We start from the raw sequence: 20865 nt of genomic DNA on the forward strand, positions 1-20865 counted from the left end.
GGCTCCGTGGTTTGTGCCGTTTCACAAGCGAAAGAGGGCACCAGACTGTTGTGGATAGAGGTGGAAAGTCAGCAGAAGTTCGCCAGCGCTGACGGGTTCGGGATTGAGTTTGCGCTCTCGGTGATAAACGTCACGCTGAAGCGGAGCGCTTGGGTGTGTGCCGTGTTTTACAAGGACCGTCTTCGAGCCCTGCTGCCGTTAAACCTGACGATAAAGAGACAACCCACACAACCCGACCAACCCAACCTATCCACTGAGCTCTCTGCTGGAGGTGAGGGAGGGACTGTCACATACCAACCAGAAACTACACGTGTGTGTGTACATATTGTTCAGCATGTATGTATGCATGTATGTATGTACAGTATGCATGCATGTATTGTTAATGTTGTTCATTCCAATACTGAAAATTATCTGTTCTTGTCAAAACAACACACTGAATGTATGCAACAGAAGACAGATAAATTGTGTACACTTGTACTGTATGCATTTGTGTGTGTGCACCTAGCCTATGTTTGTGACTTATTAATCATAGTTTTTTCTATATAGGAATCAGTCCAATTCATCTTTCCCTGGTCTGTCTTGCTGGTCTTCTCCTGTGCCTTGCAACTGTGCTCATAATCTATATAAAACTGAAACATCGGAGACATGAAGGTAAGGAACAACACTATTTATTTTTAATATTTGTCATGCAATGCAAGCCTCATTTATTTACTTCACGATGCTTTTATCTAATTTTAGCCAGCATATTTAATCAATTATGATCAATCATGTATTCTGTACCTGATGTATATGCAAGGTGTATGTGTGTGTTTGTATCACATCTGAGTGTGTGTCAGTGTGTGTGTGTGTGTGTATCACATCTGAGTGTGTCTAAGTGTGTTTTTGTGTATGTGTGTGTATGCCTATGTCTCACATCTGAGTGTGTGTCAGTCTGTGTATGTGTATGTGTGTATATGTATCTCAGCTTCTGCGTGTGTGTCAGTGTGTTTGTGTTTGGCATATAAACAGGGCCCCGTGTTATGTTAAAATTATGCATTTGATTTTTTTTAGTGAGGCAGTAAGTCTTTCCTGTAAAATATGATCCAATAATAGATCAGTCAGCTGTGCAGTATTCACTTTATGCCTGGGTAAAGTCAAATAAAAGATAAAGTTTGGTTTGTAGTTTATAGTATAGTGCTGTATTTGCTTGACTGGGGTGGGTGGTTGGAGCCCCAGTGTAGCCGCATTAGGATCTTATTTGTTTCACACAGTGATGTGTACAAAAGCATTGTGGTTTCAGCTATCAACTAGGTCAACTAAACGAGCTTCCATTCGTTTTAAAAAGAACAAAGGTAGTATTTTCCCTGCACTGATAAACAGAATAGATACGATATCTACGATATAATAGTATTTTTACACAGTGATGTGTTCACAAGTGTTAAAAATGCATTTATTTGTGTTTTGGAAATACAATTCAGCTCAAGCTGAGGAACAAAGCCCTAATGAAGGAGTTGTGCTTCACGCTGCCTTGCATCTAAAAAAGAAAAACAGGAGTATTTCCGGCACAAATTAGCTACAGTACATTTTTTTGCCATCCAAGACAATTTTTTATGATATAAAAAATCAAAAAATACATCAGCTACTATGCAAAATAATTAAGAATGAATCATATTTGTAATAATTTGTGAAATATTAGGTATACTCTTTGGTGAGGGTGAAATTGTATTTTTACCATTCTAATTATATTTAAGTATAAAATTATAACAAAATCGCATTTTTACAGAGTTATTTGTGCACTGGCTTTAAAAATGCTTAAAAATGTATTTGTGTTTTCTGTCTATTTCAGGTGCTGAAGGAACCCCGAATGAAGATGCAGTGAACTATGCAGCACTGCATTTTAAAAAGAGAAAAGGTAGCATGTCTGTCTGCATGTCTGTCTGTGCTGTCCGTCTGCATGTCTGTCTGCATGTCTGTCTGCATGTCTTTCTGCATGTCTGTCTGCATGTCTGTCCGTCTGCGTGTCTGCGTGTCTGCGTGTCTGTCTGTCTGCATGTCTGTCTGCGTGTCCGTCTGCATGTCTGTCTGCGTGTCTGTCTGTCTGCATGTCTGTCTGCGTGTCTGTCTGCATGTCTGTCTGCATGTCCGTCTGCATGTCCGTCTGCGCTTTTGTACACAGTGATGTGTACAAAAGCGTTGTGGTTTCAGCCATAAAATGCATTAATTTGTGTTTCCTGTCTGTTCTTCTCTCTTCAAGGTGCTGAACAAACCCAAAACGATGATGCTGTCCACTATGCTTCCGTTCGTTTTAAAAAGAACAAAGGTCGTATTTTCCCTGCACTGATAAACAGAATAGATACGATATCTGCATCACAGTAATGATAAGGATGATGGGTGTGTGGTTCTGAAGTCAATGTCCATGAAAACCAAGAAAACTCTTGCACTCCAAAAAAGGAAAAATGCAAAAACTGAGAGAAATCAAATAAAGCACTTTAATATTGGGTGAAAACAGAACGGTGCCAAAACGAAAAGTGCAGTAAACATACAGTGCAGTCAGAAAACCATCTTCAGTGCTCACGTATAAAGGGCAAAATGTGCCCCGCAGAGGTAGGCTAGCCAGCAGCCAGAGACGGTTTATTTATTTATTTTATTTCTCCTTTATTTAAGCAGGTGAGTCTCTTTTACAAGGGAGCCCTGGCCAAGGGAGGAGCAGGCAGAGAGTACAACATAATGTTCAGTACAATACAAAGGCACAACACAGTTACACATTAATACAATCTCAAGTAAAACAGGTTCATTCCTCAGTTAGCGGACGCAAAGCACTAACTCCTGAATACACGTGGAGACTGCATTTTACCAGGAGACATGAGCAGAAATGCAGCATCTAGACGGGACCAGAACAAGCACAGTGCTGTACGCAGGAACCCACATGAGGATGTGTGTTTACACCACATGAGCAAAGGAGCAGAGGGGAGCATCTCACAGAAGGGATGTGTGAAAACCATGAGAAATAGTATTTTTACACAGTGATGTGTTCACAAGTGTTAAAAATGCATTTATTTGTGTTTTGGAAATACAATTCAGCTCAAGCTGAGGAACAAAGCCCTAATGAAGGAGTTGTGCTTCACGCTGCCTTGCATCTAAAAAAGAAAAACAGGAGTATTTCCGGCACAAATTAGCTACAGTACATTTTTTTGCCATCCAAGACAATTTTTTATGATATAAAAAATCAAAAAATACATCAGCTACTATGCAAAATAATTAAGAATGAATCATATTTGTAATAATTTGTGAAATATTAGGTATACTCTTTGGTGAGGGTGAAATTGTATTTTTACCATTCTAATTATATTTAAGTATAAAATTATAACAAAATCGCATTTTTACAGAGTTATTTGTGCACTGGCTTTAAAAATGCTTAAAAATGTATTTGTGTTTTCTGTCTATTTCAGGTGCTGAAGGAACCCCGAATGAAGATGCAGTGAACTATGCAGCACTGCATTTTAAAAAGAGAAAAGGTAGCATGTCTGTCTGCATGTCTGTCTGTGCTGTCCGTCTGCATGTCTGTCTGCATGTCTGTCTGCATGTCTTTCTGCATGTCTGTCTGCATGTCTGTCTGCATGTCTGTCCGTCTGCGTGTCTGTCTGTCTGCGTGTCCGTCTGCATGTCTGTCTGCGTGTCTGTCTGTCTGCATTTCTGTCTGCGTGTCTGTCTGCATGTCTGTCTGCATGTCCGTCTGCATGTCCGTCTGCGCTTTTGTACACAGTGATGTGTACAAAAGCGTTGTGGTTTCAGCCATAAAATGCATTAATTTGTGTTTCCTGTCTGTTCTTCTCTCTTCAAGGTGCTGAACAAACCCAAAACGATGATGCTGTCCACTATGCTTCCGTTCGTTTTAAAAAGAACAAAGGTCGTATTTTCCCTGCACTGATAAACAGAATAGATACGATATCTGCATCACAGTAATGCTAAGGATGATGGGCGTGTGGTTCTGAAGTCAATGTCCATGAAAACCAAGAAGACACTCTCACTCCAAAAGAGGAAAAATGCAAAAACCGAGAGAAATCAAATAAAGTACTTTAATGTTGGGTGAAAACAGAACGGTGCCAAAACGAAAAGTGCAGTAAACATACAGTACAGTCAGAAAACCATCTTCAGTGCTCACGTATAAAGGGCAAAATGTGCCCCGCAGAGGTAGGCTAGCCAGCAGCCAGAGACGGTTTATTTATTTATTTTATTTCTCCTTTATTTAAGCAGGTGAGTCTCTTTTACAAGGGAGCCCTGGCCAAGGGAGGAGCAGGCAGAGAGTACAACATAATGTTCAGTACGATACAAAGGCACAACACAGTTACACATTAATACAATCTCAAGTAAAACAGGTTCATTCCTCAGTTAGGGGACGCACAGCACTGACACCTGAATACACGTGGAGACTGCATTTTACCAGGAGACATGAGCACAAATGCAGCATCTAGACGGGACCAGAACCAGCACAGTGCTGTACGCAGGAACCCACATGAGGATGTGTGTTTACACCACACGAGCAAAGGAGCAGAGGGGAGCATCTCACAGAAGGGATGTGTGAAAACCATGAGAAATAGTATTTTTACACAGTGATGTGTTCACAAGTGTTAAAAATGCATTTATTTGTGTTTTGGAAATACAATTCAGCTCAAGCTGAGGAACAAAGCCCTAATGAAGGAGTTGTGCTTCACGCTGCCCTGCATCTAAAAAATAAAAACAGTAGTATTTCCAGTACAAATGAGCTACAGTATATTTTTTGGCCATCGAAGACAATTTTTTACGATATAAATAATAAAAATATCAGCTACTATGCAAAATAATTAAAAATTAAAATCATAATTTTTAATGAATCATATTAGTAATAATTTGTGAAATATTACGTATACTCTTTGGAGAGGGTGAAATTGTATTTTTACCGTTCTAATTATATTTAATTTTAAAATTATAACGAAATTGTATTTTTACAGAATTATTTGTGCACTGGCTTTAAAAATGCTTAAAAAATGTATTTGTGTTTTCTCTCTATTTCAGGTGCTGAAGGAACCCTGAATGAAGATGCAGTGAACTATGCAGCACTGCATTTAAAAAAAAGAAAAGGTAGTATGTCTGTCTGCATGTCTGTCTGCATGTCTGTCTGCATGTCTTTCTGCATGTCTGTCTGCATGTCTGTCTGCGTGTCCGTCTGCATGTCCGTCTGCGTGTCTGTCTGCATGTCCATCTGCGTGTCTGTCTGCATGTCTGTCTGGATGTCTGTCTGCGTGTGATGTCTGCATGTCTGCATGTCTGTCTGTCTGCATGTCCATCTGTCTGCGTGTCTGTCTGCATGTCCGTCTGCGCTACGCTGCCATCTGACTGCACTGGCCAGACTGCGGGGCTAAGAGGGAAATGTTGAAATTTATTTTTACGCAGCATGTTCTTCCACCGCTTTCTTCTATCTTTCAACAGAAACTGACGACTGTAGAGCAGCCCTCTGTGCTGTAAGTACTATTCATTTTCCTCTTCATTCATTCATTCATTCATTCATTTAAAACAAAAACACGTCTTTTTTGCACGTCTTGTAAGTATGTAATGCCATATCTGTGGCTGCAAGCCTTTTAAAACGTTCTTTCATTTAGACTGAAGCCCTGCCTACTGAGGAAGACTCTGTGATTTATTCAGGGTTGGCCCTGACAACCAGAACTTGAAGAAAATGTATTAATTCTTATTTTATTGCAGATGTCATTTGTTCAAGTAATTACAAGTTGTTTTTTAAGTTAAGCCTTTCGGGTAACTCTTCATGAGGAACTTATCTGTGGTTAATCTGCTGATGTAGAAATGTGGTATTTTAATGAAATGGGGAAGTGGCCACTTATGCAAAGGAATGACATAAAGATAAACCTAAAATAATTTCGGCAGTGAAGGAGCAGTGATTGTTTTTTTATTGAGGGACACAAACAGTGCCTTTCACCAGCTGAATGCAAGGAATGTATCAATAAAGCTCTTGCCTTTAGATTTCATAAATAATTGCTTACTTGACTTATCTTTTATTAGTTTTTTTCTATTATGTCTGTTAAAGAGTTTTCTGTTCATAAATAAAACGAAATATACATATAATATTTTCAGCTTCAAAACCTTTTAAAATATTTTAGTTTTTAAAGTTAATTTTGAATGTTATTCAGAGAGTGCGATAAGTTCTTCAGAAAATATTATATGGTCTTTTGACAATGTTTTGTATAATGTAGTTCTTTAGAAAATATACAATGGTCTCTTTCATAAGGTTCAAAATGGCCAAATACAGCTCTCTGGTCTTCATGTTGGTTCATGTTTTCTAGCACTATTGCACTCTTCACAGGCAAAACCCAAGGCTAAAACCAAGAGTAGACATTCAGAACTATTTATTATTTAACCCATCAATCGAACAGGACACATCTGGGCAACAAGAACCATCTGCCCATGTTCCAGTACTTTTGCTCACCTGAAAATTTGGTGGTCTGATACAAAAGGTGATATGTTCTAAGTTGTTTCACAAATCTAGATTAAAAATACCAGAAAATAAAGGGTGGATTCCAATCTGTTGTCTCTGACTTCCATGTCCTGTATATACACTTAGTGAGCACATTATTAGGTATTTATTCAACTTATTTTTTAGACTTAAGTCTTCTGCCGCTGTTGCCTATCCACTTAGAGGTTTGACGCATTGTGTGTTCAGAGATGCTCTTCTGCATACCACTGATGTAATGTGTGGTTCTTTGTGTTACTGTCACCTTCCTGTCAGCTTTGACCAGTCTGGCCCTTCTCCTCTGATCTCATTAACAAGGCGTTTCTGTCTGCAGAACTGCTGCTCACTGGATGTTCTTTGTTTTTTGCACAATTCTCTGCAACTCTAGAAACTGCTGTACATGAAAATCCCAGGAGATCAGCAGTTTCTGAGATACTCAAACCACCCTGCCTGGCACCAACAATCATTCCTTGGTCAAAGTCACTTTTCTTACCCATTCTGACATTTGGTCTGAAAAACTGCTGAACTGCTGATGCCTTTATTTGCTGCCAAATGATTGGCTAATGAAATATTCCCCTGAACAGGATGGTGTACTGGTGTACCTAATAAAGTGCTCACTGAGTGTACAAATCTGGAATACTGAGAGGAAATATTTCGGAAGAAAAAAGGGAACGTACACAAGTAAACTGCACCCAAGATTAATACAATTAATAACAAATTAACCAAATGTAATCCACATTCCTCATTCAGAGCTGATTGCACAGGGCATATCCTGCAAACGGTACATCTATGCATTTTAATGTGATAACTGACATTTTAACCTGAATTGTATTGTCTTGTTTTCTTCAGATAGGGGTATCTATAGCTTTTATAGATTAAAGTGCATCTAGAACATTCCATTACTGAGGAGCTGAGACAGGACCTCTGTTTTGTTATGAGCCTGGTTATTGGCTAGCATTGTCATGTGGAGACCCAGAAGCGGAGAAACTGTGTGTGTGTGTGGTGTGTGGTGTGTGGTGGTAACTTATAAGTCTGACCCACACTACAAGGGACATTACATTACATTTAGATTACAGACATTCAGCAGACACTCTTATCCAGAGCGACGTACAATGAAGTGCAAATTCATTCAATCATTCAAAAATAATACAAATTTTCTCAAATGTAAAAAATATATTTATATTTGTTGTCCAAGACAAGTATACTATATATTAAAATACATAACATACGAAACAATTAATAATATGTGTCATATTAAATATAATTCATATATTTAAATACTTAATATACTGACATAAGTCAAAACCTGAATGCGTGTTCTATGACGCTATATAACTGCGTCAGCAGAATGCTTTACAAATTATTGATATCATGTGCACGAGGGCATCATCTATATTTACGATCATTTTGACATGCCATGGTTTCGGTTTTTTCATAATCGTGAAATGGTACGGAGCTGTATATGCCGACAACATTAGCTAACGTTACTGATGCATGTGACGTTATGAAATCGAGCGTTTGATTCAACTACGGTCGTCTAGTAGAATAGGAATCAACTGCTTTTATGTCGTCAACTGACCGTTTACCCACCATTGAATCAAGGTTTGGGAGGCGGGGAGGAGTAGCAGGTGTCCTGAACCTTTCCATATGAGCCCTCCGCCAGACCTCTCAAATAAACGGCAGCCTTGTTCCGCAATGTTTGTTTGTCAGTTGGCCTGTAGATAGATAGATAGATAGATAGATACTTCATTCATCCCAAGGGAAATTTTAGAGAATAGGTGAGAGGGTGGGCAAAGTCCTGCCGCGCTTTTTTGACGTGGCTGCATTACATTACATGAATGACATTTGGCAGACGCTCTTATCCAGAGCGACGTACAACAAAGTGCATACCCATAACCAGTATCACTCCCCTCCAGGAAAAACGCAAGGCCAAAGTTCTTTTATTACTGATTGATTTATTTTCTTTCTTTAATTCATCTTTAATCTAGCAGTAATATAAGAACTTTGGCCTTGCGTGTTTCCTGGAGGGGAGTGATAGTCGAACTCGCTGGCTGCATACCAACTGAGAGGGAAATGAGTCCAGGATATATAAGGACCTTTTAAGAGTAATGATCACAAATATAAAACTTCGGACTCAGCGGTGTACCGGCAGAACCACAAGTCTCAAGTGTCTCCCTCAGGTGACGTGTGCAACAATAAATGTGTCCGTGTGAAACCTGACCCACATGACGTCACTTCCAATTATCCAATCAGCACTTATAAGACTTATAAGACATATAATGCAATTCATATGCAGCAAATGTAAAATAAACAAATATGTATCAGCAAGAGAAAATAAACAAAACAAAAAAAAACATGGAATTTAAACAACAGCTAAACTCCCACCAAATCATACACTGATTTCACTCAAGAATACATTAATGCTTCTGACCACATTGTGACCTTAAAATTGTACATGTGCAAAGTACAGCATTATTGAGCGTCAAGCAGCAGTACAATCTTTTGAACAGGTCTGTCGAGATACACAGGCTTGGAAGTGTGCCTTCCTAAATGGTCCAAGGTTGAATCACTCATCAATAGCTTAACCTTTCGAACCCTTCCATCAGAGCTGGGATAAACTTCAGCCACCCTTGCCAATCTCCATTGATTTCGAGGTGAATCATCTTCTTGGAGGATGACTATGTCATTGACGCTTGTATTCCGCTTATCCTTTTGCCACCTTCGTCTTTGTTGAAGATAGAGAAGATATTCCCTTTTCCATCTAGCCCAAAATTAATTTGCCAAAAACTGTACCTTTCGCCATCTCTTGCGCAGGTACAGATCCTGACTCACAAACCGGCCAGGGGGAGGCGACACAATGCTAGATTTCATCATCAAGATGTGATTTGCCGTGAGTGGTTCAAAGGTTGTTGGATCATTTAAGTGCTCAGTTGTCAACGGTCTGCTATTTATAATAATGAAAACGTCTAGCATCATTATTTATATGTCCAAGGACTACTCTTGAGTCCGTCCAGAAATATTCTTGCAGGCCATCTAGTTCAAGTTCATTCCTGAGCATAACACTTGTCCTAGCTGCCACTACAGCTGCAGTTAGCTCAAGGCGGGGTATTGTTGTGACCTTGGTAGGGGCGACACGTGCCTTCCCCATAACAAACGAGCAATGGACATCTCCACTGGTGTTCGGCAAGTGGAAGTTGTTCCCGGGATTGAAGCAAGTTTCTCGGATTAAAGCTATAGTTTTTGCTGAAGAAGCAAGCGATTTGGACTCGTTGTCGAGGGTGACTTTGTGCATGGACTGAATTCGGATCTATGAACGATAAAGTTGGACGTGCTTTGCAGTGATTGAAGAGGCGTCGACGAACGGCATGAAACAGATAAGCAACATTTAGCGTTAATGATTTCCTTCAGACTGTCTTTGAAATAAGGCTTTGATCGGTCACTGAACACTGACAATTATGGTTTATCTTGATTAGCCTACTGGTCATATTTAACAATATTTATTTTACTGTTGTTGATATGCCGACTATTTTCAAATAGGCCTAGTGTGTAGCTGAAGCCGTTATCATATTGCTTCATGGACCTTTTCAAGTTTAGTTAGGCATACTAATCGTTTGAAAGACGGTGACTTAGTCAAACAGTTAAACTGAGCCCGTTCCAGTCAATTTAAACAACAGCTAAAACCAGGGATAAGTGCGCTGAAAGAACCTAGATGGAAGTACAATTTCAACTGCTATCTGCACAACAAATATTTTTTTTCTTCTTTTTTTTTAAACAAACAAACGCAAAAGTATGACCAAACCCCTTAACTAGCCAAACACTGCTTACCTAGCCAAACTAAAAATACTGACACACAAAAAAGTAAATCACAGAAAGACAACAATTAAGGTTCACAGGGAGGTAGGGAGGGGAGAGGTTCTGCTTGAAGAGGTGCGTCTTCAGTTTGCATTACATTACATTACATTACATTATTGGCATTTGGCAGACGCTCTTATCCAGAGCGACGTACAACAAAGTGCATACCCATATCCAGGGATAAGTTCGCTGAAAGACCCTAGAGGTAAGTACAATTTCAACTGCTACCTGTACAAGAAAGATAAGGACAAGGGCCATTTTTTTTTTTTTTTTTTTTTTTTGAACAAACAAACAAACAGAGCAAAAGTCACCAAAGTTAACTATCCAAACACTGCTTACCTAGCCAACTAAAATACTGATACACAAGTCACAGAGACAACAATTAAGGTTCACAGGGAGGTAGGGAGGGATGGGGAGAGGTGCTGTTTGAAGAGGTGTGTCTTCAGCTTGCGCTTGAAGGTGGGGAGGGATTCTATAGTTCTGACCTCAACGGGGAGTTCGTTCCACCACCATGGAGCCAGAACAGACAGTAGTCGTGAGCGTGAGGTGGAGGTTCTGAGAGGGGGAGGTGCCAAGCGGCCTGTGGAGGCTGAACGAAGAGGTCTGGCAGGGGTGTAGGGTCTGATGATTTTTTGCAGATAAGCTGGGGAAGACCCTTTAACTGCTTGGAAGGCTAGCACCAATGTTTTGAATTTGATGCGAGCCATGACAGGCAGCCAGTGGAGGGAAGTAAGCAGGGGGGTGACGTGTGAGTATTTGGGAAGGTTGAAGACCAGACAAGCTGCTGCATTCTGGATGAGTTGGAGGGGTCTGATGGCAGACGCTGGGAGGCCAGCCAAGAGGGAATTGCAGTAGTCCAGGCGGGACAGAACCATCGCTTGGACCAGGAGCTGGGTCGAGTAGGGGGTGAGAAAGGGGCGGATTCTCCGTATGTTGTATAGGAAGAACCTGCAAGACCGGGTCACCGCCGCGATGTTCTCGGAAAGGGACAGTCTGCTGTCCATCACCACGCCGAGGTTCCTTGCACTGGGTGACGGCGTGAGTGTGGTATCCCCGAGGGAAATGGAGAGATCCAGATGGGGAGAGGTATTAGCAGGGATGAATATCATTTCAGTTTTACCTGGGTTGAGCTTTAGATGGTGGTTGTCCATCCAGCTCTGGATGTCCCTCAGGCAAGCAGAGATACGGGCTGAAACCTGCGTATCAGACGGCGGGAACGAGACGAAGAGTTGGGTATCGTCCGCATAGCAGGACGATACCCATGCGCTTGAAGGTAGGACGAGATTCTACAGTTCTCACCTCAACGGGGAGTGCATTCCACCACCGTGGAGCCAGAACAGACAGTAGTCGTGAGCGTGAGGTGGAGGTTCGGAGAGGGGGAGGTGCCAAGCGGCCTGTGGAGGCTGAACGAAGAGGTCTGGCAGGGGTGTAGGGTCTGATGATTTTTTGGTGGTGAGCTGGGGAAGACCCCTTAACTGCTTGGAAGGCTAGCACCAGTGTTTTGAATTTGATGCGAGCCATGACAGGCAGCCAGTGGAGGGAAGTAAGCAGGGGGGGTTACGTGTGAGTCTTTGGGAAGGTTGAAGACCAGACGAGCTGCTGCATTCTGGATAAGCTGGAGGGGTCTGATGGCGGACACTGGGAGGCCAGCCAAGAGGGAATTGATATCGACACATAGTTCAAAAAAGTTAATGATGAAAAGGTCACATATTTAAAAATTAATTTCAAAGTAAATATAAATATAAATATTTTTATAAAAGATTCAAGACTAGTAATACCAAACTCACCCAACCAACAAATAGGTCCATTGTAAGAATGTAGTTTGACATTCTTAAAATTAGTTAACATTCTGTCGTAACATGAGGTATGAATGCTTTCATCAGTCACAAGATAGGAATTCAGCCCAAGAGAGAGTTTTATTTGCATACAATTTCAAGTTTGTTATTTAACCGGTCCCACAGCTTCACACCAAACGAAATGGAGATATTGTTAGACGTGGTGCTGAATAAAGAAACATTATTTTCCTTGGCTACTTCCGAGAAAATTAAAATGTCAAATTGCCACGTACTAAAACAGATTCATAAGAACAATAGGAAAATAGAATCCAATTAAAGAACAAGTAATCTTCAGGACCGTGGCTTTGTTTCTCACGGTTTGTCCAAATGTTCATGCCCGACGAAAAAGCATTTTAAAAAGTTCAAACGTAGGCTGTCACTAAACCCCACGATATGAATTAGATTAGCCTATTTCGCGTTGTTCAAATTGTAATTGATGCAGTTTCCTACAGCGTTTTGAACAACGCTGTTTTCATATTATTAGTCTTTTATTATTAGATTAATTTCAATACGGCAAACCACGAGTTAATGCCATTCTGCATCGACAAGCAAGTGCCACCAACCTCGTGAAGCCTGAGTGAGGGCCTGAGTATTTCCATCCATACGTAAGCCTTCTGAAGAAACCCAGAAATGTTTAACTTTTAAATGCTGATTAAATATATTTGAGGAATGAGGAAGAGGTCAGATGATCAAATCAGAAGCAGCGAAGGCTACTCGTATTTCTTTGGTGGTGACTCGGAGGCTTATTCTGTAGCTACGCAGATCATTTAGCTGTAAAGATGACTGAGATCTGAGGTGTGGCCCAATAGTGCCTTTTGTGATCTTCTGCAAATTTCACGTATACAACGCCCCTATTGATTGATTGTTAATCTGCGTCCAAACGGTAATGAATGAAGACAACTACGTGATCACAATACTAGCCTACTGGAGGTGGCAAAACAGCTAATTCGACGAAGGGGTGCAATGTAACTTTTATTCTTCATGTTTTACGCAGACACATTATAAAGTGAAAGCAAGCCAGACAAGGTCTGGTATTGAATAAAGTGTCAGTGAATTGATAACCCTGGCGTAGAATCCAGCTATTTCAGTTACCAGCTGTTTCAAAACATAGCTTCAGATGGTCAAACTATGTTGAGTATGGAGCTGGTTCAAACTGGCTGTTTCAAAACCTTGCCTAAGCTGTTTTTTTGTTGTTTTTTTGCTGGGTTTTTTTCTTTTCTTTTTTCAGCAGGGAAGTGTCATATCTAGGCTAATTTTAAAACCACTGACCTTGCCTGTCCCAGTCATTTACCTTAACCACTACACTACAGGCCACCCTTGGGGGTTTGTAATCAGCCTACCCGGAGTACCCGGAGGAAAAATAAGCATATTAAAGTTTAATAAGTTTCCTCTTGACGCAGAAGGGGTTGCAAGTAAGTATGTATGAAGTTTGAGGTTTTGTTTTCTCAAGTCCCTGGTTATCGCCTCACAGCAAGGAGGTCCTGGGTTCGAATCCCCATCGGCCGGGGCCTCTCTGTGCGGAGTTTGCATGTTCTCCCCGTGTCTGCGTGGGTTTCCTCCGGGTACTCCGGTTTCCTCCCACAGTCCAAAGACATGCACGTTAGGCTGATTGGAGAGTCTAAATTGCCTGTAGGTATGAGTGTATGAGTGAATGGTGTGTGTGCCCTGCGATGGACTGGCGACCTGTCCAGGGTGTATTCCTGCCTTTCGCCCAATGTATGCTGGGATAGGCTCCAGCCCCCCTGCGACCCTGATCAGGATAAGCGGGTTCAGATAATGGATGGATGGATGGAAGTCCCTGGTTATGGGTATGCACTTTGTTGAGCGTCTGCCAAATGCCATTAATGTAAGAGTCCTTTCATGAAGAAGACCTGCAGGAAGGCTGTACTCTAACTTCTGCTGTCTCTACTCTCTGCTTTTCTAGTTCACCCTGTCCTTCTGGCCTTTGTGTTCACAACATTGCTTCCTTCATTACATTCACTTTCAACTTCCCATGGGCACTGCTTCATTGCGTTTTTTAGGCTGCACCCCACATCCTGCCAGCGGAGTGCAATAGTGACTAATAAAAGTGTCTTGGCCAGCTTCTATCCAACAAACAAACATTTTCTTTTTGTGTGGGAGGGTAAAACTAAAAGGTTATTTAGTTATGAGAAACAGTTCTTGTTTTGATCCAGATGTCAGGGTAGATATTGAAAGACATTAGAAATGACACCTCTTCTGCTTTGCCTGTTGTCTTCGCAGATGTCTCAAAAACACAGACTTTCCAGTATTAGGTTTCCAATATCATAAATCATAGTTATAAGAGTTAACCTTTGTATTTCATCATTTTAATGTATTATTTTTTGGGTTTATAGCTTCAAAAATATCAAACGCAATACAGAACAGCATAGAGCAATGTGATATCGACACATAGTTTAAAAAAAGTAAATAATGGAAAGGTCACATATTTAAAAATTAATTGCAGGGCATATAATTGAAGAAGGTAGTTTGACATTCTCAAAATGAGTTAACATTCTGTCGTAACATGAGATATGAATGCTTTCATCAGCCACAAGATAGGAATTCTTTCTGCATAAAAGTGTGGGCTGATGGACAATCGATACATTCGTGCAAGTGGAACACTCAAAAGAATAAGCACATCGATAAATTCAGAATGGATTGCTCCACAAAAACATATCAATCAGCAGAAGAATGTGCTAAAATCATTAATCTCCCAATTTTTGTGTAAATAGAAGTGGAAACACTCAGAGTCCACTCCAGACAAATAAATACATATGAGTTCATGTTTCATTCCTTCCCCTTCACCCAAATGCTACAGGAACAATCTTGGCACGCGCTTGGCACTCACTCATTAAAAGCGCAGAGAACTCAAACTTCACAGAAACTTTACAGAAAATAAAAGATCCCACATTTCTTCAATACATTATCAACATTTGGCAGGAGGGCCTTTTCAAATTCCCAAAGCTTTTTGTCCACAAACAGTTGTTCCTTGGTGAGGCTCCCTTGTAGGGGTCCTCTGACGTGCACAATTCTGCACACATCTGGTGGTACCCTGTAAGTACCTCCAGCATTCTTTAGGACTGAGTGCACAGACGTCTGCACCACCTGCCTGGGATTGGCAAGTATCTTGGTAGGATTGAAAACGTGCTTCCTGTCTGGCTCTCTGTAAACATGTTCCAGGATGTTGATCCCTGGCACCTTCTTCCACTCTGTGCGGTTGAACCGGCCACTCTCATCAAACTGGCTTTTCGGGAAGATGTGGTTCTCAATGAGAAAAACGGCCACATTTGGTTGTTGGTGTTGGAGATCCTCCAGGAGCAGATGTAGGTTTGCGTGTTGGTAAGGCATAATGATCTCATCAATGTCATTCAGCAGCACATACCGGGACCTGTACATGTTTCTGTAGATGCACTCATTAAGAGTAGTCAGTTGACCATAGTATTGCATGTCCCCCCCATGCTCTTTGAAGTTCCAGCCTTTGGAGGGATTGAGGAATTGGTCTATTGGCCATTGTACAATTTCCAGCATGCCCTCCTCACTGTAGTAATGCAGCACCTTCTCAAGGTCTGGACCACAGCTGGTGTTGTAGATAACCACTCTCTGAATACCCAGGAGCCTGTACACTTCCATAGTCTGTACAAACTGAAGGACATTGTTATAGCTTGCAAACAGGTTGGAGATGCAAATTGTAAATTCATATGGGAAGGCTTCCTCTTGCCATTTCTGGTTCTGTATTGGTAGGAAGTCTATGTGGCTGTCCACCTTGTCTGGCAGGAGAGAGACTGTGACATGTGTGGCATTGCAGTTTGGTTTATTTTTACACAGCACATCAGTGGTCACATATGAAAATCCAAAATGGTCACTGTGCACATCTATTTCTGCAGGAGTGGAATAATTGTTTCCACAACAGAAAATACAAAACAGTGGCTGCAGGTGGTCTCTGTTTAAGATGCTGATGATCCGAGTTGCTCCATTTACCCTGTGGTCTTTGAAGGCAGAAACCATTAAATGTTTTGAGTTCTTAATTGGGGTTATAGTTTTCTGTTTTGAGTTCTTAACTGGGGTTACAGTTGTCTGTTTTGCATTCTTAATTGGCGTTACAGTTGTCTGTTTTGAGTTATTAATTGGGGTTATAGTTGTCTGGTTTGAGTTATTAATTGGGGTTATAGTTGTCTGGTTTGAGTGTATTGGACTGTCATCATTATGGATAATTGTGTCATCGTGTACGTAAAGGCTTGAGCTGAAATTCTTACGATTCATCCACATGGCAGTCGTTAATACAAAGATGACTGTAATGCATAATGTCCATTTCAGTAACGTTTTTTTCTCCATGTAGAACCAGCTGATGTCTTTCAAACCTGCAGCAGGAACGAAAAAAGTAATATAACATAAAACAAAGTTCTGTTATGTCAGGCATCCAATATTCCAGTCACTGATAATTTGTGAGTGGAATTTGGGGACCGATTTCATGAGATTGCACTTTTCAACCTCCAACATTTTAATCCAAGTCAAATTTGCGTGTCACTAAATGGAAATTTGTTCATTTAAATTTGCCATAATATGAGCAGCACCTACATGTATCTTGAATTTAAGTTGTACAATGTTGTAAGCAAAAGGCATTAATGTTACTTGTGATTTACCATTACATCATTTACATAACATATACTGCAGATATATTGTATGAAATAGTACATAAAAATGAATCTGTTTTAAATGTGTGTTTCATAGAATGAACCTCCTCTGTGCAATATTCAAAATTACCTGTTTGTTTGTTTGTTTTGATAACGCCAAGCGAATCCGTAAGTATTGCACGTCTCCGCTTTGAAAAGTGTAGAACTTGCACACACTTTAAACGTCTCAGCTGGAGAGAATGAAATATTTGAAATATACGTAAGCCTACAAATGACCTCAATTTACCTAGGACCCCTGAATGGGTAGGCATTGTTGAATAACGAGGCGATTCCCAGCATTAACTACTCGACAATTATATTCCGATTTACGATAATAACAATCTAATTATATTCATGTTTAAATATAAACGACCTAGCATACAGCCTACTATCTAATCACAATTGATTGTTAAAGTCTTTTTATAAGCCTATAGGCTGTACATTTCCAGACCAAGGCCGCGTTTCCTGATAACGGAGTCTCTGAGCGTTTTACGAAGACTCGAAAGGTATACCTTACTAAAGTTGCTTACTATTCTAAGAGTATTCCCCGAACTATCACTTTGGGATAACTTCTACGTGCGACGTTACTAGGCCCATCGACTCGCTCTAAGATTATGCACCACATGCAGCGACTGTTTGACCGAGTTATGAGATAAAGTAGTGTTATTTATGAATAAAACACTGCAGGAATACTTCGAAATGTTGCATTTATCACGAGTGCAGGGAACGTATTAATAGAATTAAAACTTACAAACGAAATTATCCGACCGTATATATAATTTTCGCCAAATTATATATACGGTTAGTGATACGGTTTGTGGCTACGCCATCTAGCAATAGCAATTCTTTGGCAAGTCATATTTTATTTACATTATTTTAATATCTTTGTCCTGGTGCCTTAAATGACTTTGCAATCAGGGTTGATTTGCCAGAAGCACCATCACATTACTGGTGTAATTCTGTATTTTCTCTGATTAGATGACGTTTTCAATAAAAGCGCACCAACAAGCAAAGCGCACCAACACGAAAACAAATTAAAACAAAATGAGATATGGCGGGGAAAAACGGAAATAAGCGGTCCTACAGCTTCACACCAAACGAAATGGAGATGTTGTTACACGTGGCGCTCCATAAAGAAACATTATTTTCCTTGGCTACTTCCGAGAAAATTAAAATGTCAAATTGCCACGTACTAAAACAGATTCAGAAGAACAATGGGAAAATAGAATCCAATTAAAGAACAAGTAATCTTCAGGACCGTGGCTTTGTTTCTCACGGTTTGTCCAAATGCCCATGCCCGACGAAAAAGCATTTTTAAAAGTTCAAACGTAGGCTGTGACTAAACCCCACGATATGAATTAGATTAGCCTATTTCGCGTTGTTCAAATTGTAATTGATAGTTTCCTACAGCGTTTTGAACAACGCTGTTTTCATATTATTAGTCTTTTATTATTAGATGAATTTCAATACGGCAAAACACGAGTATAATGCCATTCTGCATCGACAAGCAAGTGCCACCAACCTCGTGAAGCCTGAGTATTTCCATCCATACGTAAGTCTTCTGAAGAAACCCAGAAATGTTTCACTTTTAAATGTTGAAAAAATATATATGAGGAATGAGGAAGAGGTCAGATGATCAAATCAGAAGCAGCGAAGGCTACTCGTATTTCTTTGGTGGTGACTCGGAGGCTCATTCTGTAGCTACGCAGATCATTTAGCTGTAAAGATGACTGAGATCTGAGGTGTGGCCCAATAGTGCCTTTTGTGATCTCACACACAAATCTCACACATACAACGCCCCCTATTGATTGATTGATCTGCGTCCAAACGGTAATAAATGAAGACAACTACCTGATCACAATACTAGCCTACTGGAGGTGGCAAAACAGCTAATTCGACGAAGGGGTGCAATATAACTTTTATTCTTCATGTTTTACGCATGTAACCTAGACCACACTAAAAGAGATCACTAAGGGTCTGAGTAACTAGGTCCGGGAGTAACCCGGTATTCCCCACTATCAGGTATTCAAATGAATGAATGCACGAGGAGACGGTGTACAAAAATAATGCACTTTAATTTCTGGTGTATTTTGGTTGACGTAGAATATATATCAATAAAGACTTTGTTCAAGGTGGAAAAAGTTGTATAAATAGTATCTATAAATATTACACATACTATTCCAATAGTACAATAATACAGCCACAGCCAGTAAAGTTACTGCATCACACACTTAGTAAAAGGCCCCACCAAAGACAACACTGCCTATGACCACAGCACACTAGCTGGACTGGCATGTATATTACCACCCCTCTGCATGCCCCCAGCCCCGGCTGGCAAAGGAAAGAAAAGAACAGGCCTCGCCAAACAAACAAAAAGATAATAAACAAACAAACAAACAAACTTGGAGGTGGTTTTACACACTAGTAAGGCACACAGAGTAACTTCCTACAACCTAGCTTTGACTCACTAGTTTGAAATTTTTTCTGAAGTAGGGAAACAATTCGCTCCTTCATAAAATCCTCGATCAACATTCATACCGCTAGCCATCCTTCGTTATGTTGGGATGTGACGTGAACGAGGGAGCTGAGAGTATTGACGCACCATGCACGTACTACAGGCAAAGATGACAACCAGGCACCAGACAACTGATACACCGCTTCGTATTAGATCACCGCCGGCAGAATCCCTATGCAAACAGTGCTCTTACCACTGCGTTTGTCGCACCAACTACTTTCAAACAAAGAGCGGCTGCCCGGCATACTATTTTACCTGCATTACTTTTGGTCACACGAGGAGAAAGCATCAGGTGACTCATTAAACCTGATCATGTGAAATGAAATCAGGTGTATCTCTGGCTTATCCCCCTCCCACCCGTCACACGCAGACACATTATAAAGTGAAAGCAAGCCAGACAAGGTCTGGTATCGAATAAAGTGTCAGTGAATTGATAACCCTGGCGTAGAATCCAGCTATTTCAGTTACCAGCTGTTTCAAAACATAGCTTCAGATGGTCAAACTATGTTGAGTATGGAGCTGGTTCAAACTGGCTGTTTTAAAACCTTGCCAAGCTGTTTTTTTGTTGTTGTTGTTGTTGTTTTTTTTTTGTTTTTTTTGATGTTTCATATTAGTCTTTTATTATTAGATGAATTTCAATACGGCAAAACACGAGTATAATGCCATTCTGCATCGACAAGCAAGTGCCACCAACCTCGTGAAGCCTGAGTGAGGACCTGAGTATTTCCATCCATACGTACATACGTAAATCTCACATATACAACGCCCCCTATTGATTGATTGATCTGCGTCCAAACGGTAATGAATGAAGACAACTACGTGATCACAATACTAGCCTACTGGAGGTGGCAAAACAGCTAATTCGACGAAGGGGTGCAATGTAACTTTTATTCTTCATGTTTTACGCAGACACATTATAAAGTGAAAGCAAGCCAGACAAGGTCTGGTATCGAATAAAGTGTCAGTGAATTGATAACCCTGGCGTAGAATCCAGCTATTTCAGTTACCAGCTGTCATATGCGGAGGCATTAACCGTGAAAACCGTGTAGGTTACACTCATAGAACTGCCGGTTTATTTCTCAAGCACGTAAATATGACATCACAGGTAGGGCACTACGGTGGCTCATACATTCACTTATCACTACAAAATGTAGTAAGATGTAAAGATTTAAAAATGATGAAAATGAAAATTTAATTTTATCTCCCAGTAAATCCCTTTTCTATTTCATGAATGCTCGCAGGTAATGTACGTGCTCATTAAGAACAAATGCCATTTTGTGGAATTTAAATGCTATTCCATAAAATGTCCAGTGTTTAATTTAGTTTTAACTTTAATTCTGTGATCCTTATTGGGCTCTATCTATTCACTGTAAGGGTATATCTAAAATTAAGCAGTTTACTGTGTATTTACATGTTGTACGGGTCTATCTAAGTCTAAACAGTTTACTGTGTATTGATATGTCATACGGGTCTGTCTACTTGATGAATGTAGCCAACATTACATCCTTAAACTGT

The 20865-nt window shown here is 40.4% G+C and overlaps 2 protein-coding genes across 4 annotated transcripts in view; both read right to left on the bottom strand.

Moving 5' to 3' along the window:
- LOC133133853 (uncharacterized) overlaps nt 1-12812 on the bottom strand; it is a 103664-nt gene extending 90852 nt beyond the window's left edge. Inside the window, exon 1 of the mRNA XM_061250105.1 lies at nt 12739-12812. The gene's annotated coding sequence lies outside the window, so the exon portion shown is untranslated. The remainder of the gene's footprint in view (nt 1-12738) is intronic.
- Nucleotides 12813-14611: 1799 nt separating this feature from the next.
- Nucleotides 14612-19467, bottom strand: LOC133133849 (uncharacterized). Of its 3 annotated transcripts, XM_061250099.1 has the most exons (3): nt 18358-18554; nt 16927-17026; nt 14612-16523 (listed from the first exon to the last, which is right to left on the bottom strand). In XM_061250099.1, the coding sequence occupies exons 1-3, from the start codon at nt 18379-18381 to the stop codon at nt 15052-15054; spliced, it is 1596 nt and encodes a 531-aa protein (XP_061106083.1). In that variant the 5' UTR covers nt 18382-18554; the 3' UTR covers nt 14612-15051. The 3 variants fall into 3 exon arrangements, with proteins under 3 accessions (XP_061106083.1, XP_061106085.1, XP_061106084.1); XM_061250101.1 differs by lacking the exons at nt 16927-17026; nt 18358-18554 and adding an exon at nt 19438-19467; XM_061250100.1 differs by lacking the exon at nt 16927-17026.
- Between the last annotated feature and the right edge of the window lie 1398 nt (nt 19468-20865).

Source organism: Conger conger, chromosome 7 (genome assembly GCF_963514075.1).
Source record: "Conger conger chromosome 7, fConCon1.1, whole genome shotgun sequence".
Taxonomy (NCBI): Eukaryota; Metazoa; Chordata; class Actinopteri; order Anguilliformes; family Congridae; genus Conger; species Conger conger.

Coding starts and splice junctions, on each gene's coding strand:
- LOC133133849 (XM_061250099.1), bottom strand. CDS start 18,381: ATGGAAATACTCAGGCTTCACGAG. Junction 17,027..18,357: donor AAATACTCAGGCTTCACGAG/GTTGGTGGCACT, acceptor CATTCTCTCCAG/CTGAGACGTTTAAAGTGTGT. Junction 16,524..16,926: donor CAAAACAAACAAACAAACAG/GTAATTTTGAAT, acceptor TTCCTGCTGCAG/GTTTGAAAGACATCAGCTGG.